This window comes from Pristiophorus japonicus, chromosome X, assembly GCF_044704955.1.
Source record: "Pristiophorus japonicus isolate sPriJap1 chromosome X, sPriJap1.hap1, whole genome shotgun sequence".
NCBI lineage: Eukaryota > Metazoa > Chordata > Chondrichthyes > Pristiophoridae > Pristiophorus > Pristiophorus japonicus.
In genome coordinates, this window is record NC_092010.1 from 14,705,337 (window position 1) to 14,731,280 (window position 25,944).

General features: G+C 46.8%; 1 protein-coding gene and 1 long non-coding RNA gene across 5 annotated transcripts in view; both read right to left on the reverse strand.

Moving 5' to 3' along the window:
• LOC139240875 (SWI/SNF complex subunit SMARCC2-like) overlaps positions 1–25,944 on the reverse strand; it is an 875,893-nt gene that overhangs the window by 794,332 nt on the left and 55,617 nt on the right. For all 4 annotated transcript variants that reach the window (XM_070869382.1, XM_070869381.1, XM_070869383.1 and 1 more), the window contains exon 7: positions 8,170–8,239. In XM_070869382.1, coding sequence (XP_070725483.1) covers positions 8,170–8,239 — 70 coding nt within the window. The remainder of the gene's footprint in view (positions 1–8,169; positions 8,240–25,944) is intronic.
• LOC139240876 (uncharacterized) lies at positions 5,561–7,319 on the reverse strand. Its single transcript, XR_011588753.1, has 3 exons — positions 7,219–7,319; positions 6,941–7,103; positions 5,561–6,285 (listed from the first exon to the last, which is right to left on the reverse strand). It is a non-coding gene; the product is annotated as an uncharacterized lncRNA (long non-coding RNA).

Here is a 25,944-nt window from a genome sequence, read left to right on the forward strand (position 1 = left end):
CTATAAGATCACCCCTCATCCTTCTGAACTCCAACGAGTAAAGACCCAGTCTACTCAATCTATCATCATAAGGTAACCCCCTCATCTCCGGAATCAGCCTAGTGAATCGTCTCTGTACCCCCTCCAAAGCTAGTAAGATGACCAAAACTGCACGCAGTACTCCAGGTGCGGCCTCACCAATACCCTGTACAGTTGCAGCAGGACCTCCCTGCTTTTGTACTCCATCCTTCTCGCAATGAAGGCCAACATTCCATTCGCCTTCCTGATTACCTGCTGCACCTGCAAACTAACTTTTTGGGATTCAAAAAGGACCCCCAGGTCCCTCTGCACCACAGCATGTTGTAATTTCTCCCCATTCAAATAATATTCCCTTTTACTGTTTTTTTCCCCAAGGTGGATGACCTCACACTTTCCGACATTGTATTCCATCTGCCAAACCTTAGCCCATTCGCTTAACCTATCTAAATCTCTTTGCAGCCTCTCTGTGTCCTCTACACAACCCGCTTTCCCACTAATCTTTGTGTCATCTGCAAATTTTGTTACACTACACTCTGTCCCCTCTTCCAGGTCATCTATGTATGTTGTAAACAGTTGTGGTCCCAGCACCGATCCCTGTGGCACACCACTAACCACCGATTTCCAACCCGAAAAGGACCCATTTATCCCGACTCTCTGCTTTCTGTTAGCCAGCCAATTCTCTATCCATGCTAATACATTTCCTCTGACTCCGCGTACCTTTATCTTCTGCAGTAACCTTTTGTGTGGCACCTTATCGAATGCCTTTTGGAAATCTAAATACATCCCATCCATCGGTACACCTCTATCCACCATGCTCGTTATATCCTCAAAGAATTCCAGTAAATTAGTTAAACATGATTTCCCCTTCATGAATCCATGTTGCGTCTGCTTGATTGCACTATTCCTATCGAGATGTCCCGCTATTTCTTCCTTAATGATAGTTTCAAGCATTTTCCCCACTACAGATGTTAAACTAACCGGCCTATAGTTACCTGCCTTTTGTCTGCCCCCTTTTTTAAACAGAGGCGTTACATTAGCTGCTTTCCAATCCGCTGGTACCTCCCCAGAGTCCAGAGAATTTTGGTAGATTAGAACGAATGCATCTGCTATAACTTCCGCCATCTCTTTTAATAACCTGGGATGCATTTCATCAGGACCAGGGGACTTGTCCACCTTGAGTCCCATTAGCCTGTCCAGCACTACCCCCCTAGTGATAGTGATTATCTCAAGGTCCTCCCTTCCCACATTCCTGTGACCAGCAATTTTTGGCATGGTTTTTGTGTCTTCCACTGTGAAGACCGAAGCAAAATAATTGTTTAAGGTCTCAGCCATTTCCACATTTCCCATTATTAAATCCCCCTTCTCATCTTCCAAGGGACCAACATTTACTTCAGTCACTCTCTTCCGTTTTATATATCTGTAAAAGCTTTTACTATCTGTTTTTATGTTTTGTGCAAGTTTACTTTCGTAATCTATTTTTCCTTTCTTTATTGCTTTCTTAGTCATTCTTTGCTGTCGTTTAAAATTTTCCCAATCTTCTAGTTTCCCACTAACCTTGGCCACCTTATAGAAACATAGAAAATAGATGCAGGAGTAGGCCATTCGGCCCTTCGAGCCTGCACCGCCATTCAATGAGTTCATGGCTGAACATGCAACTTCAGTACTCCATTCCTGCTTTCTCGCCATACCCCTTGATCCCCCTAGTAGTAAGGACTACATCTAACTCCTTTTTGAATATATTTAGTGAATTGGCCTCAACAACTTTCTGTGGTAGAGAATTCCACAGGTTCAAGGTGAAGAAGTTTCTCCTCATCTCGGTCCTAAATGGCTTACCCCTTATCCTCAGACTGTGACCCCTGGTTCTGGACTTCCCCAACATCGGGAACATTCTTCCTGCATCTAACCTGTCTAAACCCGTCAGAATTTTAAACGTTTCTATGAGATCCCCTCTCATTCTTCTGAACTCCAGTGAATATAAGCCCCCTTATACGCATTGGTTTTTAATTTGATACTCTCCTTTATTTCCTTGGTTATCCACTGCTGGTTATCCCTTCTCTTACCGCCCTTCTTTTTCACTGGAATATATTTTTGTTGCGCACTATGAAAGAGCTCCTTAAAAGTCCTCCACTGTTCCTCAATTGTGCCACCGTTTAGTCTGTGTTTCCAGTCTACTTTAGCCAACTCTGCCCTCATCCCACTGTAGTCCCCTTTGTTTAAGCATAGTACGCTCGTTTGAGACACTACTTCCTCACCCTCAATCTGTATTACAAATTCAACCATACTGTGATCACTCATTCCGAGAGGATCTTTTACTAGGAGATCGTTTATTATTCCTGTCTCATTACACAGGACCAGATCTAAGATCGCTTGCTCCCTTGTCGGTTCTGTAACATACTGTTCTAAGAAACAATCCCGTATGCATTCTATGAATTCCTCCTCAAGGCTACCCCATGCGATTTGATTTGACCAATCGATATGTAGGTTAAAATCCCCCATGATTACTGCCGTTCCTTTTTCACATGCCTCCATTATTCCCTTGATTATTGCCCGCCCCACCGTGAAGTTATTATTTGGGGGCCTATAAACTACGCCCACCAGTGACTTTTTCCCCTTACTATCTCTAATCTCCACCCACAATGATTCAACATTTTGTTCATTAGAGCCAATATCGTCTCTCACAACTGTCCTGATATCTTCCTTTATTAACAGAGCTCCCCCACCTCCTTTCCTTTCTTGTCTATCCTTCCGAATTGTCAGATACCCCTGTATGTTTAATTCCCAGTCTTGGCCACCTTGCAACCACGTTTCTGTAATGGCCACCAAATCATACCCATTTGTAATGATTTGTGCCGTCAACTCATTTACTTTATTTCGAATGCTGCGTGCGTTTAGGTAGAGTGTTTTAATACTAGTTTTTAAACCATGATTTTTAGTTTTGACCCCTCCTGCAGCCCCTTTATATTCATACATATTGTCCCTTCCTATCACCTTGTGGTTTACACTTAGCCCAGTGCTACTCTGCTCTGTTGCCTCCTGCCTTTTGCATTCTTTCTTGGGATCCTGTTTATCTGAGCTCTCACCCATTCTAACTAGCTCAGAGCCCTCTCCTGTGTTCCGAATACTCCTTGCATTGAGGCACCAAGCTTTCATGCTTGCCTTTTTATTACACTTTGACCCTTTAGAATTTTGCTGTACAGTGGCCCTTTTTGTTTTTTGCCTTGGGTTTCTCTGCCCTCCACTTTTACTCATCTCCTTTCTGTCTTTTGCTTTTGTCTCGTTTTTGTTTACCTCGGTCTCCCTGCATTGGTTCCCATCCCCCTGCCATATTAGTTTAACTCCTCCCCAACAGCACAAGCAAACATTCCCCCTAGGACATTGGTTCCGGTTCTGCTTAGGTGCAGACCGTCCGGTTTGTACTGGTCCCACCTCCCCCAGAACCGGTTCCAATGCCCCAGGAATTTGAATCCCTCCCTTCTGCACCACTGCTCAAGCCACGTATTCATCTGAGCTATCCTGCGATTCCTACTCTGACTAGCACGTGGCACTGGTAGCAATCCCGAGATTACTACTTTTGAGGTCCTACGTTTTAATTTAGCTCCTAGCTCCTTAAATTCGTCTCATTGGACCTCATCCCTTTTTTTACCGATATCGTTGGTACCAATGTGCACCACGACAACTGGCTGTTCACCCTCCCTTTTCAGAATGTCCTGCACCCGCTCCGAGACATCCTTGACTCTTGCACCAGGGAGGCAACATACCATCCTGGAGTCTCGGTTGCGGCCGCAGAAACGCCTATCTATTCCCCTTACAATCGAATCCCCTATCACTATCGCTCTCCCACTCTTTTTTCTGCCCTCCTGTGCAGCAGAGCCAGCCACGGTGCCATGAACTTGGCTGCTGCTGCCCTCCCCTGATGAGTCATCCCCCTCAACAGTACTCAAAACGGTGTATCTGTTTTGCAGGGGGATGACCGCAGGGGACCCCTGCACTACCTTCCTTGCACTGCTCTTCCTGCTGGTCTTCCATTCCCTAGCTGGCTGTGGACCCTTCACCTGCGGTAAGACCAACTCGCTACACGTGCTACTCATGTCATTCTCAGCATCGTGGATGCTCCAGAGTAAATCCACCCTCAGCTCTAATTCCGCAACGTGGACCGTCAGGAGTTGGAGGCGGATACACTTCCCGCACACGTAGTCGTCAGGGACACCGGAAGTGTCCCTGAGTTCCCACATGGTACAGGAGGAGCATATCACGTTACCGAGCTCTCCTGCCATGACTTATCCCTTAGATGCACTTAAATTGGCAACAACAATGCTAAAGTTTACGTGCTGTTATAGAAGAGAAAAAAGAAAAACTACTCACCAATCACTAGCCAATCCCCCTTGGCTGTGACGTCACCTTTCTGTTGCATAATAGAGAGGACCACTGGCATCTTGAAACAGCGTTTCTGATGCATGGACCATTCAGGAGGCTACTTGCGATACTCCCCTGAGATTGTCGGTCAGTTCACTGTTATGTGCTACATGCTGCATAACTTAACAATCATAAGGCAGCAGCAGTTGGTAGTAGAGACCAACCTGAGGTGAGAGTGGCTGATAATGAGGAGGAAAATGACGAGGAGGAGGACGATGAGGAAGCCATGCAACTATCTGAACCCGGAGCACGACGGCGGAAGAGGGCGGGCCATCGGGCTCTTTTAACGATTGCTCGAGTCTTGCACCAGCAGCTCATCCGTGAACGCTTTGCTGCCTGAAGGCTCAGCGGCAACTATTCCAAATGGACCATGTTCACTGTTTGGACCTGTTCCGTAATATTGTGTTGTGTTAATGGAACAAATAATGGAAATTATTCTTCTTTACTTCAAAAAGTTGTGTTAATAATGGAACAAATAATGTAAATGATTCAGTTATAATGTAAAATATATTTTATTCAAAAGTTTAACAAACATTTGTTTGTACTTAACTTAACTTTAATAAAAATATTCTTGTATCAAAGTTTTCAGTTAAGATCACTTACAAAGTTTAAGATAACTTAAAAGCTTTTAAACTTGTAAATTTACATAACTTACAAAAAACTTTTAATTTGAGAACAGTTACAACAATAACAACAATAGCAGCAGCAAAGAAAGGCTGCACCCATCTCTCCTCCACCTTATTCTAAGACCGCCCGATGCGCTTGGTCTTGGTGACTTCACCCCTGCTCGCAAGCAATGGCGCAACGTTTGTTGGATTGGTATCAAGCTTATTCTTTCGAACATCTCGGGTAATGCGCACTTGTTGATGTGGAGGCCGGGGGGGGCGGGGGGAGGCAGGCGATAATGTGGAAGGCCCGGCTTGGGCCTCTTCAGCTCTTCAGAGGCTGGTCTGGGGATTGGAGTGGGAGTGGCAATTGATTCTGTCAATGGTCGCGTTCCCTTATTGCAGCAGCTAACTCCGACATTCCCTCCCTCATGTGTCCTGACAGTGTCTCAACTACTTCCAACATTCCCTCCCCCATGTTCGCCAACAGTGTATCAGCTACCTGTGACATTCCCTCCCCCATGTTGAGCAATAGTGTCAACCACCTGCATCATTCCCTCCCTCATGTTCACTGACAGCGCATCAGCTACCTGTGACATTCCCTCCCTCATATTCACTGACAGTGTTCCCATTTCTCGTGAGAGTGTCGTTACTTCTCCCGACAGTCCCGATACCTCATCACCCACCCCACTGATGGTGTTCAGGAGTGATCGTGTAAGGTCAATGCTCTCCGCATTCATTGCCATCATCTGAACCACATCTGTTAGATCCTGCACCTCAGGAGAGCGCTGTCGAGCTCCCCTTCCCCTCCCTCCTCACTCTGGGTGTGGTTCGTTGCATCCCACTGGGACCCGCAGCCTCGGATGGTGGGGCCCTGGGTGTGCCTCGCTGCAACCCACTGGGACCCGCAGCCTCGGATGGTGGGGCCCTGGGTGTGCCTCGCTGCAACCCACTGGGACCCGCAGCCTCGGATGGTGGGGCCCTGGGTGTGCCTCGCTGCAACCCACTGGGACCCGCAGCCTCGGACTGTGGGAAACCATGGAATGTCCCAGCAACACTCGTACCACTCAGGAAAGGGGCTGGCAGCTCAATGGGCGGCACCTGCACCTCCTCCAAAGTGAGTACAACAGTGGGGGCTTCATCCATCACCTCCCCCTCCCGCCCATGCTCTCAGTCTGGAAGATGTGCTCCTCTTCAGGCTCGTCCATGTCTGAATCTTCTTCTGCATCGTCAGGGTTGGCCTCAAGTTCTGCAAAATATAACAGATCATCATCATAGGCAGTCCCTCGGAATCGAGGAAGACTTGCTTCCACTCTTGAAGTGAGTCCTTTGGTGGCTGAACAGTCCAATACGAGAGCTACAGTCCCTGTCACAGGTGGGACAAATAGTCGTTGAGGGAAGGGGTGGGTGGGACTAGTTTGCCGCTCGCTCTTTCCGCTGCCTGCACTTGATTTCTGCATTCTCTCGGCGTTGAGACCCAAAGTGCTCAGCGCCCTCTCGGATGCACTTCCTCCACTTAGGGCGGTCTTGGGCTAGGCACTCCCAGGTGTCAGTGGGGATGTCGCACTTTATCAGGGAGGCTTTGAGGGTGTCCTTGTAGCGTTTCCTCTGCCCACCTTTGGCTCGTTTGCTGTGAAGGAGTTCCAAGTAGAGCACTTTCTTTGGGAGTCTCGTGTCTGGCAGAACAGACAAATGGTTAGCAGCAGAAGAGGGGGCAGGGTGGGTGGCATGAGTAGGCTCACACAGCGCAGGCAGCAGGTTGATTTGAAGGACTATGATGAATGATAGCACATTGCATCAACCGAAGCGTAGCTGATGGAGACATCCCCATGAACCGAAGCATGGCTAGCCCACGCAGTACTTAACCTTTAGCAAAGCCAGACTGTGGAATTTGCAGGACTTACCCTCTCCCTCGAGTGTGGGCCCAGCTTGTGCAGTGGTGGTTGCTTTTCTCCATGCAGGACCCATTAAAGCAGCAACACTCTCTTCCAAGGGTGTCAGTGGGTGCAAATTTGCTGAGCCTCCTCCTGTTCGAGTTCTTTCCTGTTTGTTGTGTGCCACCTTCCTCTGCAAAGATAAAAACATAACTTTTTAGGGAGGGTGTCTTTCTGCTGGGTGGGACATATAAAGCTGGTCACATTTACAATTGCAATTTCATTGAATAAATGAAAATATTACTTACACTAACTACTTGACCAAGGTCCTGCCACTTCTTTTTTGCACTGGCCTCCAGACCTCGGGGTGGTCATCATTACACAGTAATCTTCTGCAAGTTGGTTCCAGCGTTTCTTAATTTCTTTTGGTGAAACTTTTATTTGACCTCTGCTGGTGTCCAGCTCGTGCCATTTGGCCTCAATTACAGTAACTAGTGCGTCCACTTCATCCTGTAAGAAATTCCTAGTCCTTGAGCTACGTTGCATCTGGTATTGCAGCTCCGATTTTCCAATGAGAATTAAAGTTCTCACACACAATTGGCTCTTTAAAAATGGCCGAATGCACTGAGATGTACTGAGCATATAGCAATCACGTCAAAAACGTCCTTTTTTCTCCCCGCGCATGCGCAGAAGGGGCGGCGGGGGGAACATCGTTTTTTCAGCTCAGACATTAGGCTCCACCCACCCCCGAAACTGAAGGACAGGCTGCGCGGCACCAATTTCAAAAAATAGAACGGGGAAATTTGCTACTTTTTTTTTGGTGTAGCCAGGGCGAAGAAAAACGGGGGTAACTCTGGCAATACGGCAAAAAACGACATTGGGGAAAATTGAACCCCCAAAAAATGTCACCAGAAAATTTGCCTTATCGGTTACATTTGTTTTGGATGAAGGCCTTTCAGCCCATTTTATCTCATCTGACCAGTGCAAGAACCTTTTACTACAATCTCATTATAGTTATTAACATCCACTCGAGCAAGCAGATAGGATCTGGATTTAACTTCTCATCTAAAGGACACCATCTCTGACAATGCAACAGTCCCTCAGTACTGACTGGAATGTTTGGGACTGGAACCCACAATCAGCTGAGAATCCTAATAACTGAGCCAAGCTGACACTTTACTAGTCTACCCTCCAGTCTATGCCGTTATACATACATGGCCATTTTAATCTAACACACCATTGAAAACCTAGGTACTTACCTGTCAGGACAATATCCCCAGTGTAGGAGGACCTGCTTCTCCCGCTTCATTATTGGCCGCACCCACTCTTCTGAAAGAGAAATGATACACGTTAGAGACACTGAGATTATGATTGACATTTATTTTAACCTGTCCAAAAAAGGTGGGTATGTTTTCCGGAAATTTTTTTTTTTTTGTGCTTTTCTGTATTGCACGTGTACAATTGAATAGATACAGGGTCTGTCAGGGCTAGCAGTGTGATAGAAGCGATTGTGGCTAAGGCCATCAGTTAACTCTGATAAGCAAGGTTAATAACTGAGTATACTCATACGACAAAGTCACAATTACAGAGCAGTCCTACAAATGGGGATTCTATATCTTCCTGTCATGAACATAATCGATTTATACCACAATTGTTTAACATGTATATCATTTTATACATAAATGCAGACTACACCAGGTATACAGGATAACATTATTGATACCAGCACTCAGATATGTAATGGAGAATTGACAATGATAAAACTGAATATGGATTTCTTGCAAGAGAGGACGAATAGATTAATTCATAAGCACCACAAATATGAGTAGGTTGTTTAGATTCCACTCAATCATCTGAATTCAATTGCTTATCAAGTATCTGTCACAAAGTTGTGTAAATTAAGGAGGGGTGAGGCACTGCAGAAGAGCCATAACATTAGCTGCAAGGACAGATCTGCCAATCTACGCAGTGATTAAATTTAGACAGCAATGCTCAGTAAACATGTGAGCATTGCTCCATGTGGTAGTCTAGCAATCAGAACTTGATTGAGATGTGCCCGGGTGGCCCAGGTGAAATGATCTTTAACCTGCCCCCCAGAAGGTGGTTGCAGTGAAGAATCAACTCCAACACCCGTGAGCATATCTGCTGCTTGGCCATTAGTTTGCCACTAACTGATGTCCTGTGGTGTTGCTCACAGTAGGTCAGAGGAAATGCTGTTTTGTAAGGACAGGCGATTTACACCATGAACCAAACAAGATATTATTCTGCTGATAAAGTACACCTGTGTGCAACTTGACGTGTTTCCTTTAAGTCTGTGAGTCAATTGGAGCTGATTTTCTCTTACAAGATCCTCAGGTCAATTGAAGTTCAGACTTGCCTCTGTTAACACTTTTTTAAGTGACGCAGAAGTTTCCATGAGTAACACTTGAAGTGTCACCATCTCAAAACTTGTATATACCAGTGAATCTTTCATAGTGTTGCTCACAAGTAGTTTGTGGTCTGGAGCATAAGAACATAAGATATAGGAGCTGGAGTAGGCCATTCGTCCCTCAAGCCTGCTCCGCCATTCAACAAAATCATGGCTGATCTTCTACCTCAACTTCCGCACTATCCCCACATTCCTTAATTGCCTTTGTTCCCAAAAATTTATCGACTCTGTCTTGAATATACTCAAAGACTGAGCATCCATAGCTCTCTGGTTGTGAATTCCAAAGGTTCACAACCCTTTGAGTGAAGAAATTTCTCCTCATCTCAGTCTTAAATGGCCAACCCCTTATTTTGAGACTGTGACTCCTGGTTCTAGACACCTCAGCTAGGAAAACCATCCTCTCAGCATTAACCCGGTCTAGCCCCTTAAGAATTGTAAATGTTTCAATGAGATCACCTCATTCTTCTAAACTCTAGAGAATATAGGCCTGCTCTACTCAATCTCTCCTGATAGGGCAACCCCCTCATTTCAGGAACCAATCTAGTGAACCTTCGTTGCACTCCCTCTGAGGCAAGTATATCTTTCCTTAGGTAAGGAGACCAGAATTATACATATTAATTCAGGTTATGGCCTCACCAATGCCCTATATAACTGCAGTAAAACCTCTTTGCTCTTATACTCTAATCCCTTTGTAACAAAAGCAAACATACTATTTGCTTTCCTAATTGCTTGCTGTACCTGCATGTTAACTTTCTGTGATTCATGTACAAGGACACCCAGGTCCCTCAGAATGCAAACATTTCCCAGTCTCTCACCAAAGTGGATAACTTCACACTTCCCCACATTGTATTCCATTTGCCATGTTCTTGCCCACTCACTTAGCCTGTCCATATCCCCTTGAAGCCTCTTTGCATCCTCCTCACAGCTTACTTTTCCACTTAACTTTGTATCATCAGCAAACTTGGATATATTACACACAGTCCCTTCATCTAAGTCGTTAACATAGATTATAAATAGCTCAGGCCCAAGCACTGATTCTTGCAGTACCCCGCTAGTTACAGCCTGCCAACCTGAAAAAGTCCCGTTTATTCCGACTCTCTGTTTTCTGTCCATTAACCAATCCTCAATCCATGCCACTATATTATCCCCAATCCCATGAGTCCTAATTTTGTGCAATAACCTCTTGTGTGACACCTTATCGAATGCTTTCTGAAAATCCAAATACACCACATCCACTGGTCCCCCCTTATCCATCCTACTAATTACATCTTCAAAAGACTCTAACAGATTTGTCAAACACGATTTCCCTTTCATAAATCCATGTTGACTCTGCCCAATCCTATTATTCTTTTCTAAGTGCCCTGTTACCACATCCCTAATAATAGATTCTAGCATTTTACCTACTACTTATGTCAGGCTAACTGGTCGATAGTTCCCTGTTTTTTCTCTTCCTCCTTTCTTAAATAGTGGAGCTATGTTTGCTACCTTCCAATCCTTGGGGAATGTTCTAGGATCTAGGGAATTCTGGACGATTAATATCAATGCATCCACTTTCTCTGCAGCTACCTCTTTTAAAACCCTAGGACGCAGGTCATCACTTAGCCCCATTAATTTCTCCAGTACTTTGTCTTTACTTATACTGATTTATTTAAGTTCCTCATTCTTTCTGGACCCTTGGTTCCCCATTATTTCCAGAATGTTTTTGTGTCTTCTACCGTGAAGATAGATACAAAGTATTTGTTTAATGCCTCTGCCATTTCCTTATTGCCCAGTATAATTTCTCCTGTCTCTGCATCTAATGGGCCCAACATTTATTTTCAGCATGGTTGTAATGCTTAAATGCTAAACAGCTCTTTCCTTTTATGATCACTGATCTAAATATATAAATACAGCTGATTGTACTTACTCATAAATTGGTGAGATTACTCGGGAGTGCTTGTAAATGTCAAGCTCCAGGCCACTAACTGGCTTTCTCCCCTTTCTGTAAGGTTCCTTAGGCACTTTGAAGCGTGATGTCAGAGTGAGACCGACACGCACTAGATGCAAGATATCTATAATCTATTAATCAATATTTATCTATCTGAAATATATTAAGTCTTGTGTATAGTGCCCACTTCCTGTAACTGTCACGCTTATTTCCTGCAAAACATTCCTCATCACACTTTGTTGGTAATCACAAAACATCAAATTCAATGTTTACAGAGATATGTTCGAAAAAAACAAATCAGTGCTACCAGGCATAGGATTTCCTTCCCCCCTCGCCACCAACCAGAGCTGTCAGCCCCATGCCTAGTTCCCGTTGTCACAATGTAATAACATTGGTTATAAAAGCGCCTTGGGACGTTTTAGTACATTAAAGAAGCTATATAAATGCAAGTTGTTGTTGTATTGGTAATGCCTAGATGTAACGTGACGACAACCTGCAACACTAATGCCCGTTATTGAGTCATCCCACCACTGGTGGCGCTTCAATGTATGTCATCCAAGTCTACCCATTTTGACCTGTGACACCGAACACAACTACAACACATACCATATCGTCCAACTAACTGCGGACAAGGCCAATGGGGATTCACTAAGATACTAAAAGATTTGAATGCAGCGTGCACTTTCGCATACTTCTTGCGACATTTCTCTAATAGTTTTCAATCCCACATAATCATAGAGAAACTTATTCTAGCCTAAAAAAATAACTTGCATTTATATAGCACCTTTCACATCAGCAGGACATCCAAAAGCGCTTACTGCCAAGAATTATTTTTGAAGTGTAGCGAAACCCCACAAATAGCGATGAGATTAATGACCAGTGAATGTTTGTGGTAGTGTTGGCCAAGATACTGAGAGAAGTCAAATACTGCCACGTGATCTCTGACATTCACCTGAACACAGACTGGGCTTCAGTCTAACATCTCATGTAAAAGATGGCAACTCTGACAATGCAGTACTTCCACAGTAGACCACTACCCACCTTAGCCTTGGAATCCTCGCTCTAGTTTCCCTACTATCTTCCCCTATTCCTGCTCCACTAATACCACTAAACTGCTAACCACCCATCTTCCCACTGTAAATGGTTCCTTCTCCTCCGATACTGTCTCCCTCCCTTTCAAAGCTTCCATCACCTCCTCCACAAAAAAACCAACTCAACCCTTCTGTCCTTGCAAATTACAACCCCCATCTCCCAGATCCATGCCTATCTCTCCGGCAACAACCTGTCTGAATTCCTCCAATCAGGTTTCCGCCCCTGCCACAACACTGAAATGACCCTAACAAAAGTCACAAATGACATCGTCTGTGACTGTGATTGTACTGCACTTATCATCCTCATCGTCATCTCTGCAGCCGTTGGCACGGTTGACCAAACTATCCTCCTTCAAAGCCTCTCCTCTGTTGTCCAGCTCAGTGAGACTGCCCTCGTCTGGTTCCACACATCTATCTTATTGCAGCCAGACGATCTCCAGAAATGGCTTCTCTTCTGGCCCCCTACACTGTTACCTTCGGAGTCCCCCAAGGTCTGTCCTTGGCCCCCTCCTGTTTCTCATCTACATGCTGCCCTTTGGCAACATCAATTGCAGACATGGGGTCAGCTTCCACATGTACCCAGGTTCTACCTCTCCACCATGTGTCTCAACCCCTCCACTGTTTCTGTGTTGTCAGACTGTTGTCCAATATCCAGTCGTGGATGAGCCACAATTTCCTCCAGTTAAATATTGGAGGGACTTTCGTTTTCAGCCTGTTACAACCTTTATACCCTCGCCACCCACTGCATTCCTCATCCCGACCACTGTTAAATTGTTCGTAACCTCATTATCCTATTCGACCCTAAGTTGAGCTTCCGACCTGCGCCATTAAAAAGACCGCCTACTTCCACCTCCGTAACATCACCCACCTCCAGTCCTACCTAGCCCAACTGCTGCTGTAACCTTCATCGATACTTATCATCTCCAGATTCAACTATTCCAATGCTCTCCTAGCCAGCCTCCCATTCTTCACCCTCCACGAACTTCAACCTATTTCAAAACTCTGCTGTCTATATCCTATCTCCAACCAAGTCCTGTTCACCCACATTTGCTGACCTACATTAGCTCCTGGTCCTCCAACAACAGGTTAAAATTCTTATCATTCATGGCATTGCCCCTCTCTATCTCTGTAACCTCCTCTAACCCTACAAGCCCTCCCCGAACACACTATTTCTCTGACTTTGGCCGCTTGTTCATCCCTCTCCTTTGCCCAACCATTGGTGGTTGTGACTTCAGCCACCTAGGCCCCATGCTTTAAAATTTCCAGAATAACCTTTCCAACAAAATAAAATATAATAATTACATATTCACAGTACCATGATTAAACTTAACAATACATTTGCCTTTTGTGTGTTTGTGTAGCTTCATTAGTGTTTTTATAAAAGTGCCTCTGGGCTTAAAGTTGATATTTTGACCCAGTGCTATCAGTCAGTAAGATGCTGCAGTCTTAGCGTGTGGAGAATTTCTCATCATACATCAGTCAGATTCTGTCAGTACAAGTGGCGGGCAGATTCAAAACTGCAAGAGCATATCGGCTCCATGGTGTAAAATTATTTTTGAATTTCTTTTAGTTTTTCCAAATAATTTCAAAGCAAGTTGCAGAATGATTTTTTTTCCACACAAAGTTTCACATTATCAACTGTTTAATTTGAGCTCAGAGACCCACATAAATCAGAAACAGCAAGATAGAGAGCCAGTAGCTTTCTTCACCCAATTTTTTTCAAATAAAAAAAAAACAAATTGAACTTTCAAAGCATTTCAGGTAAATACAATGGGGGGAATTTCCTCGATGTTTTTAGCTCATATATGAACGACACAGGAAATTTATTTTAGCCAGAAAGATCAAGTGGATCTAATCTTTGCCTGTTTTGCACCATTTAAACACCTCTCCCAAGTTTCCTTGTGCTTTTTGAGCCTTCCTACAGTCTGCCCACTAGATCCCATTTCCCCCATTTGCATATGTCAGAGTGAGAGCCTGTGGCAGTGCAACTGTGAGTTTCCTGGGATTGCACAGCTTGTGCCCTGGGTAAGTTAGACGGAGATACATGCTACCAAGGGGGAAGTGAGCAGTTGTGAGCTTGAAGAGTCTGCATAGTTTAAGCACTGCTTTCTGCAGCTCGGAAACACTTTTTAAACGAGTTCCTTTTGGACTACAAATACCTGCATCTGCGTCGCACGGCGTCAGCCCATCAGAAGATTTTTAGAACACTTCCAGCCACAGTCAGGGCTTCTGAGGCTTCCCTATAGGCATACCATTTGTGCCATTATTTTGCGGGAGGAGCCTCATGAGATGGAGCAAAGGACAGTCAGGTACCACTTAAGCATGATACAGCTCATCAGGTATACCGCCTCCCCATGGAATATACAAGCAGCACAAGTAAAATGAGCACCTTTCTGACAAGTTGTGCATAAGTAGAGTGTGCGTCAGCAAAGGGGCAGTAGGACATCTCTCTAACCTGCTGCAAGATGGCCTCAGGCCACAGTATCTGGCCGCACTGCTCTGGCTGTGAAGGTGACCACCACCCTTAGCTTCTATGGTACAGGGTCACTTCAGGCAGACACAGGGATTGATGGGAGTATCAGCCAGGCAGTACACACCTGCATTCCTCAGGTCACTGACGCACTGTACAGGAGAGCAGCACAATTGATATTTGGAATTACAACAGTGAGATAGGGCCATACAGTTTTATGGCTTCCCCAAGGTCCAGGGTGAATCGATGGCAGCCACATTGCATTGAGGGCACCCACAGAACACCCATTCAACTATGTCAACAGGAAGGGACGCCACTCCCTCAATATCCAGAAAACAGGTGACGACAATCGGAGTATCCTGCAGCTCAATACTCGATATTCAGGAGGTTGCCACGCATCATCCTTCGTAATCAGCCTTTCCTGAACTCCAGGGGAAAGAATGTCAATGGGTAACTTCTGGGTGACAAAGCCCTGCTCCCATGGGTAATGATCCCAGGAAGAGTGGCTCGAACAGCAGCAGAAGGGAGCTACAATGAGGCTGATCATTGAGAAAACCACTGGTGTGTTAAAAGCACACTTTCAATGCCTGGACAGGTCAGGAAGGGCACTGCAGTATGCTCCAGTTTGCATGTCAAGAATCGCTGTAGCCTGCTGTAGCCTTCACAACTTCACACTTCGGGTAGGGCTGGACCTTGACATGGCTGACAAGCAGGGGCATCAAAACACAGATCACCTCTGAAGTCTTCTCTTTTGTGTAACACAATCCACCTGTTACACCACAGCCTGACCTCCTCATCCCCCACTCTCCCCCCACCCCACTATTGCCAATCAAGAAACGTTCTCTCAATTCACCACACATCCTACATCAGCCCCTTTGCCCTGATCTGACCACACCAATAATCATCACCTGAGTAATAAGTCAGCACCACATAAATGCACACGTCCTGTATGACAGTAACCTCCATGAATAACAAAATGCACTCAGTGCACAACTGATTTTCATACAAAAATAGCAAAGTGCACACGATCACCTTACTTTTTCTTAACACTGTACTTCCCCTGGGTGCCTACACATGCCTTTCTATCACCTACTCTTGTGCTTCTTCCAGGTGCCACCCGAGGGCCCGGATTGCGACATGTGATTGGCTCCTCAAATGCTGCGCAAAAGGCTCATGGAATTGAAGTGGCCCTCATCTCATAACAGCTCGCTCCTGGGCCGGAAACCACTACTGGCTGCACCGTTGGAGGATGCTCCTGGGCAGCCTGGTGTTGCCTCCCACATGCCACTGACCTGGTGTTCTGAGGGAGAAGTCAGAGGCCTGGCACGTGCTACAGTCCTGAGGGATGGTGGTATCAGGCAGGTGGGAGCCCAACTGTCACCATTACACTGGGTCCTGGATCTGTGGCTCCACTGATCAGCAGGATGCCTGGTCTAATGGCAGTCATCAGATCCTCAATGTTCCGAGACACAGCAGTCATCTTAATTTTAGGCAGGTGCTCATGAGTTCTGGGCCCACAACTCTAAAGCCATAAGCACCCATTTCCCATTCTTCTGGGTCCTGCCTGGTCTATGAAATCAACCAGATGCCACATCCTCAGTAACACTATCTAATTTCCTCCACGAGAAAGTAACTGAGCAGGTGCATGGGAGATAGGAAGCAAGTGCTGCAGGTGGTGAGTTGGTGAGGGTTGGGGCAGAGGAAGATGGGGCAGAATGAAGCAACTGGACATGGTGGGTGGGCTGCTCCTCATCCCCCTCTCCCTTATCATCACTGTATGTGGTGAGGGAGAACTAACTCATACCAGCCCCTCCTCCACTCCTCTGTCTCGTCGTCATCATCATCATCCTCCTCCTCTTGTGACCCTCCCATTGCTATGGTGAATCTGCAGAAAAGAAGTGTAGAAGCTAAGAATAGGTGAGAATTGCCCCCTTGGGATTAAGGAAACAGAGAAAGGGGTGGAAGGATGTATCTGTGTGGTGCTTCACAGGATGCCAGAGTTGCAAGGTAGGTTCTCAGTTCCTAACCCGGTGCTAGCAAGATGCCACCAATTTTACCATCTCCCATAGAAAGAGTGGAATTGAGGTTCCACTCACAGCATGACTTTCTTCTCAAACCCTCCGGTGACTTGCCTTTAGTCGACATTATGCGCCAATTTCTCCTGCAAGCAGACAGAGTTAATGAGGGGAAGACTTGCAATTGGCATGGGAGAGGTGAAGTGGGAGAGGTGAAGTAGGAGAGGTGAAGTAAGAGATGTGGGGTATGAGATTGTTAAAGTGGAGGTAAAGGTTTTAGGGTTGTGTGTGTAAGTAATTGGTGTTAGGAGAGCTGTGCCGCCACAGTGCAAGACACCGAGTTAGAGCGCCCCATAACCAGCGAGCATGTGAAGGATCAGTTAATAAGCAAGTGCTGCTTTAAGAGGATGAAGAGTATGCTGATGCCCACAGTGGTTCAGAAAAGTAGAGCCCCCAGTGTGTTACCTTGCCAATCCTGGTGAGGTTTTTGCAGCACTGGTCTGAGGGGGGGCGGGGGAAATGAGGGAATTGGCACTCAGTGCCAGTACTACCTCTCTCCAGGCAGCATCAGTCACTTTCATGGATGGCAGGCTTGGTGGCACTCACACCCAGCAGTATGTGCCTCCTACCTTCAATTTCCTTGAGGAGGGATTGGAGGTCTGTATGTGTAACGTTGTGTGTTCTTCTCCTGCATGGGGCCCCTGCCCTGCTGCCCTCTGGGCACACATGGTCCTTGAGTCTTTACAATTCTGTATAAGTATAATAAAAATAGAAAGAAAGAAGACAGATTTGCATTTATATAGCGCCTTTCACGACCTCAGGATGTCCCAAGGCGCTTTACGGTCAATTAAATACTTTTGTGTAGTCACTGATGTAATGCAAGAAATATTGCTAAGACATGCAGTGAAGTTATTGGAGAGTGGAGTGAGAGAACCCAGCACTGTTGCACTCTAACTTGTTTGTCCAACAGTCTGCAGCTGAAGAGTGCAGGCTGAACTGGTTTATTAAAGGTTACACAGGAGTTTCCAGCCAGTTCAGTGGTTGAAACCCATTTTACACCAATGACTGCTCCAATAGATATGTGAATGGAAACATATAAACATAGAAAATAGGTGCAGGAGTATGCCATTCGGCCCTTCGAGCCTGCACCGCCATTCAATGTGATCATGGCTGATCATGCAACTTCAGTACCCCATTCCTGCTTTCTCTCCATACCCCCTTGATCCCTTTAGCCGTAAGGGCCACATCTGACTCCCTTTTAACTGGCCTCAACAACTTTCTGTGGTAGAGAATTCCACAGGTTCACAATTCTCTGAGTGAAGAAGTTTCCCTTCATCTCGGTCCTAAATGGCTTACCCCTTATCCTTAGACTGTGACCCCTGGTTCTGGACTTCCCCAACATCGGGAACATTCTTCCTGCATCTAACCTGTCCAATCCCGTCAGAATTATATATGTTTCTATGAGATCCCCTCTCATTCTTCTAAATTCTAGTGAATATAAGCCTAGTCGATTGAGTCTTTCTTCATATGTCAGTCCTGCCATCCCGGGAAGAATGTCCTTCCTCAGATTAGGAGACCAAAACTGTACACAATATTCAAGGTGTGGCCTCACCAGGGCCCTGTACAACTGCAGTAAGACCTCCCTGCTCCTTTACTCAAATCCTCTCACTATGAAGGCCATTAATGATTTAGATGAGGGGATTAAATGTAGTATCTCCAAATTTGCGGATGACACTAAGTTGGGTGGCAGTGTGAGCTGCGAGGAGGATGCTGTGAGGCTGCAGAGCGACTTGGATAGGTTAGGTGAGTGGGCAAATGCATGGCAGATGAAGTATAATGTGGATAAATGTGAGGTTATCCACTTTGGTGGTAAAAACAGAGAGACAGACTATTATCTGAATGGTGACAGATTAGGAAAAGGGGAGGTGCAAAGAGACCTGGGTGTCATGGTACATCAGTCATTGAAGGTTGGCATGCAGGTGCAGCAGGCGGTTAAGAAAGCAAATGGCATGTTGGCCTTCATAGCAAGGGGATTTGAGTACAGGGGCAGGGAGGTGTTGCTGCAGTTGTACAGGGCATTGGTGAGGCCACATCTGGAGTATTGTGTACAGTTTTGGTCTCCTAACCTGAGGAAGGACATTCTTGCTATTGAGGGAGTGCAGCGAAGGTTCACCAGACTGATTCCCGGGATGGCGGGACTGACCTATCAAGAAAGACTGGATCAACTGGGCTTGTATTCACTGGAGTTCAGAAGAATGAGAGGGGACCTCATAGAAACATATAAAATTCTGACGGGGTTAGACAGGTTAGATGCAGGAAGAATGTTCCCAATGTTGGGGAAGTCCAGAACCAGGGGTCACAGTCTAAGGATAAGGGGTAAGCCATTTAGGACCGAGATGCGGAGGAACTTCTTCACCCAGAGAGTGGTGAACCTGTGGAATTCTCTACCACAGAAAGTTGTTGAGGCCAATTCACTAAATATATTCAAAAAGGAGTTAGATGAAGTCCTTACTGCTAGGGGGATCAAGGGGTATGGTGAGAAAGCAGGAATGGGGTACTGAAGTTGAATGTTCAGCCATGAACTCATTGAATGGCGGTGCAGGCTAGAAGGGCCGAATGGCCTACTCCTGCACCTATTTTCTATGTTTCTATGTTTCTAACATACCATTTGCCTTCTTCACCGCCTGCTGTACCTGCATGCCAACTTTTAATGACTAATGTACCATGACACCCAGGTCTCGTTGCACCTCCCCTTTTCCTAATCTGTCACCATTCAGGTAATATTCTGCCTCCCTGTTTTTGCCACCAAAGTGGATAACCTCACATTTATCCACATTATACTGCATCTGCCATGTATTTGCCCACTCATCAAACCTGTCCAAGTCACCCTCCAGCCTCTTAGCATCCTCCTCACAGCTCACACTGCCACCCAGCTTAGTGTCATCTGCAAACTTGGAGATATTACATTCAATTCCTTTGTCCAAATCATTAATGCATATTGTAAATAGCTGGGGTCCCAGCACTGAACCTTGCGGTATCCCATTAGTCACTGTCTGCCATTCTGAAAAGGACCCGTTTATTCCTACTCTTTGCTTCCTGTCTGCCAACCAGTTCTCTATCCACATCAATACATTACCCCTAATACCACGTGCTTTAATTTTGCACACCAATCTCTTGTGCGGGATCTTGTCAAAAGCCTTTTGAATGTCCAAATACACCACATCTACTGGTTCTCCCTTGTCCACTCCACTAGTTACATTCTCAAAAAATTCTAGAAGATTTGTCAAGCATGATTTCCCTTTCATAAATCCATGCTGACTTGGACCGATCCTGTCACTGTTTTCCAAATGCGCTGCTATTACGTCTTTAATAATTGATTTCAACATTTTCCCCACTACCGATGTCAGGCTAATTGGTCTATAATTCCCTGTTTTCTCTCTCCCTCCTTTTTTAAAAAGTGGGGTTACATTAGCTACCCTCCAATCCATAGGAACTGATCCAGAGTCTATAGAATGTTGGAAAATGACCACCAATGCATCCACTATTTCTAGGCCACTTCCTTAAGTACTCTGGGATGCAGACTATCGGGCCCTGGGGATTTATCGGCCTTCAATCCCATCAATTTCCCCAACACAATTTCCTGATTAATAAGGATTTCCTTCAGTTCCTCCTTCTCGCGAGACCCTTGGTCCCCGAGTATTTCCGGAAGGTTATTTGTGTCTTCCTTAGAGAAGACAGAACCAAAGTATTTGTTCAATTGGTCTGCCATTTCTTTGTTCCCCATTATAAATTCACCTGAATCTGACTGCAAGGGACCTACATTTGTATTCACTAATCTTTTTCTCTTCACATATCTATAGAAGCTTTTGCAGTCAGTTTTTATGTTCCCTGCAAGCATACTCTCATACTCTATTTTCCCCCTCCAAATTAAACCCTTTGTCCTCCTCTTCTGAATTCTAAATTTTCCCCAGTCCTCAGGTTTGCTGCTTTTTCTGGCCAATTTATATGCCTCTTCCTTGGATTTAACACTATCCCTAATTTCCTTTGTTAGCCACGGTTGAGCCACCTTCCCCGTTTTATTTTTACGCCAGACAGGGATGTAAAATTGTTGAAGTTCATCCATGTGATCTTTAAATGTCTGCCATTGCCTATCCACCGTCTGAAGTGTCCCTGCACCTTACTACAAACTCACAAGGCATGGATATATCAGACACGGTCACTCTGTGACCTTAATCTTTATTCCCAGGACCAAGGAGTCCTGACCCTGGGTGGGACCTCCCCTTTTATACCTGGAAACCCAGGTGAGGAGTGTCTCCGGCAAGTTCACCCCCTGTGGTCAGGCTGTGCATTACAAGGGTATAAGTACAGTGTACATGAGTTACAGTTACATGACAATGTCATTGCCAGATGGTTAAATACATGACATCACCCCTCCCCTTAAGTCATTTTGTTTCAGAGTTTAAGTCTGTCAGGTAGTCGACGCTCTCTTGTGGAGCGCCGCAGTTGTGGCTCTGGTGGCTGAACCTTTTTTTTTACTTGGTCAAAGTGTTTGCGGCATATCTGCCCATTGTTTAGTCGGACCACCATGACTCTATTACCTTCTTTGCCAATTACGGTGCCCTCAAGCCACTTGGGTCCCAAAGCATGGTTAAGAACAAATACCAGGTCATCTATTTCTATACACCTCCCCATTGAGCCTCGATCATGGAGCTCGGTTTGGGACTGGCGCTTGCCCTCAACAATGTCTGCCAGGGCTGGGTGAATGTGGGGCAGCCGAGTCTTGAGCGTGCGTTTCATGAGGAGTTCCGCTGGCGGGACTCCCGTGAGCGAGTGCGGGTGGGACCTGTAGGCCAGCAGGAGGCGCGATAGGCGGTACTGAAGGGAGGGTCCTTGGATACGTAGCGTGCCCTGTTTCATGACTTGGACCGCCTGCTCCGCCTGCCATTGGAAGTCGGCTTGAACGGCGCTGTCCGGATGTGCTTGATACCATTGCCCGACATAAACTCTTGGAATTCATGGCTGGTGAAACACAGGCCATTGTCGCTGACCAGGATGTCCGGCAAGCCATGGGTCACGAAAACCGTACGCAGACTCTCCACGGTGATGAATGTCATGCACGAGTTCAATATGATGCACTCGATCCACTTCGAGTATGCATCGACAACGATCAGGAACATTTTCCCCATGAACGGGCCTGCGTAGTCTACGTGAATACGTGACCATGGTCTGGTGGGCCAGGGCCATGGGCTGAGTGGGGCCTCCCTGGGGGCATTGCCCAGCTGGGCACACGTCGTGCACCTGCGAACCCAGTGTCCCAGGTCTGAGTCAATCCCCGGCCACCATACATGTGACTGGGCAATGGCCTTCATTAACACGATGCCAGGGTGCCCGCTGTGGAGTTCCCTGATGAACGCTTCCTTTCCTTTCTGGGGCATGACTACCCGGCTGCCCCATAGCAGGCAGTCGGCTTGGATGGAGAGCTCATCCATCCGTCTCTGAAATGGTCTGACTTCCTCAGGGCACACCCTGTGTGCGGGCGCCCAATCCCCAGTCAGGACACATTTCTTTATCATGGATAGGAGGGGGTCCCTGTTGGTCCAGAGTTTGATCTGGCAGGCTGTGATGGGGGAGCCCGCAGTGTCAAAAGCCTCAACGGCCATGACCATCTCGGCGTTCTGCTCTGACGCCCCCTCGGTGGTGGCCAGTGGGAGCCTGCTGAGCGCGTCAGCGCAATTTTCGGTGCCTGGCCGGTGCCGTATGGTGTAGTCATACGCAGCCAGTGTGAGGGCCCAGCTTTGTATGCGAGCTGACGCATTGGCGTTGATAGCCTTGCTGTCGGACAACAGGGATGTTAACGGCTTGTGGTCCGTCTCTAGCTCGAACTATCTACCATCTTTTTTACACCGTAAACACACACGAGTGCTTCCTTCTCGACCATGCAGTATCCACGCTCTGCCTGGGAGAGCGACCTGGAGGCGTAAGCCACCGGTTGGAGTCTGCCGTCATCGTTACCCTGCTGCAACACACACCCAACCCCGTAGGATGACGCATCGCATGTTAAGGCCAGTTTTTTACAGGGATCATACAAAGTCAACAGTTTGTTGGATAACAGCAGGTTCCTCGCCTTATTGAAAGCCCATTCTTGACAGTCCCCCCAAAACCATTCACAACCTTTACGCAAGAGCATGTGTAACGGTTCCAACAATGTGCTTAAGTTCGGCAGAAAGTTCCCAAAATAGTTCAAAAGTCCCAGGAATGATCGCAACTCCGACGTGTTGCCGGGCCTGGGCGCCCGGCGGATCGCCTCCGTTTTTGATTCAGTGGGCCGGATCCCGTCTGAGGCAACCCTCCTGCCCAAAAACTTGACCTCTGGGGCCAAAAACACACACTTGGCCTTTTTCAGCCGCAAGCCTACCCGATCCAATCGGCATAGCACCTCCTCCAGGTTGTGGAGGTGTTTTTCGGTGTCTCGACCCGTTATGAGAATGTCGTCTTGGAATACGATCGTTCCAGGAATGGATTTGAGCAAGCTTTCCATGTTTCTCTGAAAGATGGCTGCTGCCGAACGAATGCCAAACGGACACCTGTTGTAGACATATAATCCCTTGTGTGTCGTGATGGTGGTCAGAAGCTTGGATTCTTCAGCCAGTTCCTGAGTCATGTAGGCCGAAGTGAGGTCCAACTTCGTGAACAGCTTGCCACCTGCCAGCTCTCGGAAGCGGGTATTGGTCTTGCAGCGATACTCGGTTAATGGTGGCTTTTTGGTCACCACAAATCCTAACCGAGCCATCTGTTTTAAGGACGGGAACGATGGGACTTGCCCAGTCGCTGAATTCAACGGCCGAAATTATGCCCTCTCTGAGCAGCCTGTCCAGTTCACATTCAATTTTTTCACGCATCACATACGGCACCACTCTGGCTTTGTGGTGCACTGGTCTGGCGTCCGGAGTGATGCGTATAACTACTTTAGTGCCCTTAAACGTTCCGACACCAGGTTGAAACAGTGACCCGAATTTTTGCAGGACCCGTGAGCATGAACTTCGCTTCACGGATGAAATGGCGTGCACATCCCCCCATTTCCAATTCATCTCAGCTAGCCAACTCCTCCCCGAGAGCGTGGGGCCATTTCCCGGAACAATCCAGAGTGGCAGCCGGTTCTGTAATCCATTATGTGTTACCACCAAGTTTGCACTGCCCAGCACTGGGATGATCTCTTTGGTGTACGTCCGTAGCTGCGTCTCAATGCGTTCCAGTTTGGGCCTGCTAGCTCTGCGTGGCCATAGTCTCTCAAATTGTTGGGTGCTCATGAGTGACTGGCTAGCTCCCGTATCCAGCTCCATGTGCACCGGGATGCCATTCAGTAAGACTTTCATCATCATGGGTGGTGTTTTAGTGTATGAGCTGTGGACGTCAGCCACATGAACCTGCTGAACTTCAGCATCTATGGCTTTACCCCAGGCCTCATCCTGCATTGCAGACCCCTCGTCTGGTTCCTCTGCCTTTTTGCACATCTTAGCCAAGTGTCCGCTGACATTACAAATCTTACAGGTATATTGCTGGAACCTGCAGCTTCTCGCAGTGTGTCTACCCCCGCACCTCCAGCATGAGCTGAGATTGAGATTGCTGTTAACAAAAGGACTATTACCAGGCATTCCTCTCTGATTGCCCATTTGGCTGTTTCTAAGCACCCTGATGGTGGGTGTTAATGGTCCCATCACGGGACGCATTGTTCCTCGAGATGGCGTGAATTGCCGATCCCCTTTCCATTGTCCCTGTTGCTGCCTGGACGGTTTCGAAATGCCCTTGCCTGCCTGCGGGGTCCCGAGCCGTGTTTACCATGTTAACTCCCTGGTCTGTCGCCACGTTTGGACCAGGGCTGTGCGCGTAAATTAGCTTGGTCTCCTCTTCCCCTGCCATAAAGGTCTGAGCTATCAACGCCGCCCCTTCTAAAGTCACGTCCTTAATCTTTATGAGCTTCCTGAAAATGCCGGCATGATTAATGCCCTCGATGAAAAAGTCCCTTAACATCTCGCCCCTACAGGCATTGGAGAACTTACAGAGACTGGCCAAGCGCCGCAGTTCCGCCACGAAGGCCGAGACGTTTTGTCCCTCCCGACGCCGGTGAGAGTAGAACCGGTGCCGGGCCATGTGTACGCTACTCGCCGGCTTGAGATGCTCACTGATCAGCTGGCTGAGCTCTTCAAAGGACTTGTCTGCTGGCTTTTGGGATGCGAGCAGGTCTTTCATCAGCGCATACGTCTGTGGTCCGTAGCTGGTCAGTAGTTGTGCCCTCCGCTTGTCAGCCGCTGTCTCTTCCAGCCAGTCCTTTGTGACAAAGCTCTGCTGGAGTCTATCCACAAAGTCATCCCAGTCCTCACCCACACAGTAACGTTCCTCTGTGCCTCCGGTGGCCATCCTCGTGGTTCGGTGATTCCCGTTTCTCGTCGCCAAATGTAGTGTCCCTGCACCTTACTACAAACTCACACGAGGCATGGATATATCAGACACGGTCACTCTGTGACCTTCACCTTTATTGCCAGGACCAAGGAGTGTGGACCCTGTGTGGGACCTCCCCTTTTATACCTGGAAACCCAGGTGAGGAGTGTCTCCTGCAAGTTCACCCCCTGTGGTCAGGGTGTGCATTTCTAGGGTACAGGTACAGTGTACATGAGTTACAGTTACATGACTATGTCATTGCCAGATGGTTAAATACATGACACCGTCAACCCTTTAAGTATCATTCGACAGTCTATCCTAGCCAATTCACGTCTCATACCATCGAAGTTACCTTTCTTTAAGTTCAGGACCCTCGTCTCTGAATTAACTATGTCACTCTCCACCTTAATGAAGAATTCTACCATATTATGGTCACTCTTCCCCAAGGGGCCTCGCACAACAAGATTGCCAATTAATCCTCTCTCATTACACAAGACCCAATCTAGGATGGCCAGCTCTCTAGTTGGTTCCTCGACGTATTGGTCGAGAAAACCATCCCTTCTACACTCCAGGAAATCCTCCGCCACTGTATTGCTACCAGTTTGGTTAGCCCAATAAATATGTAGATTAAAGTCACCCATGATAACTGCTGTAGCTTTATTGCACG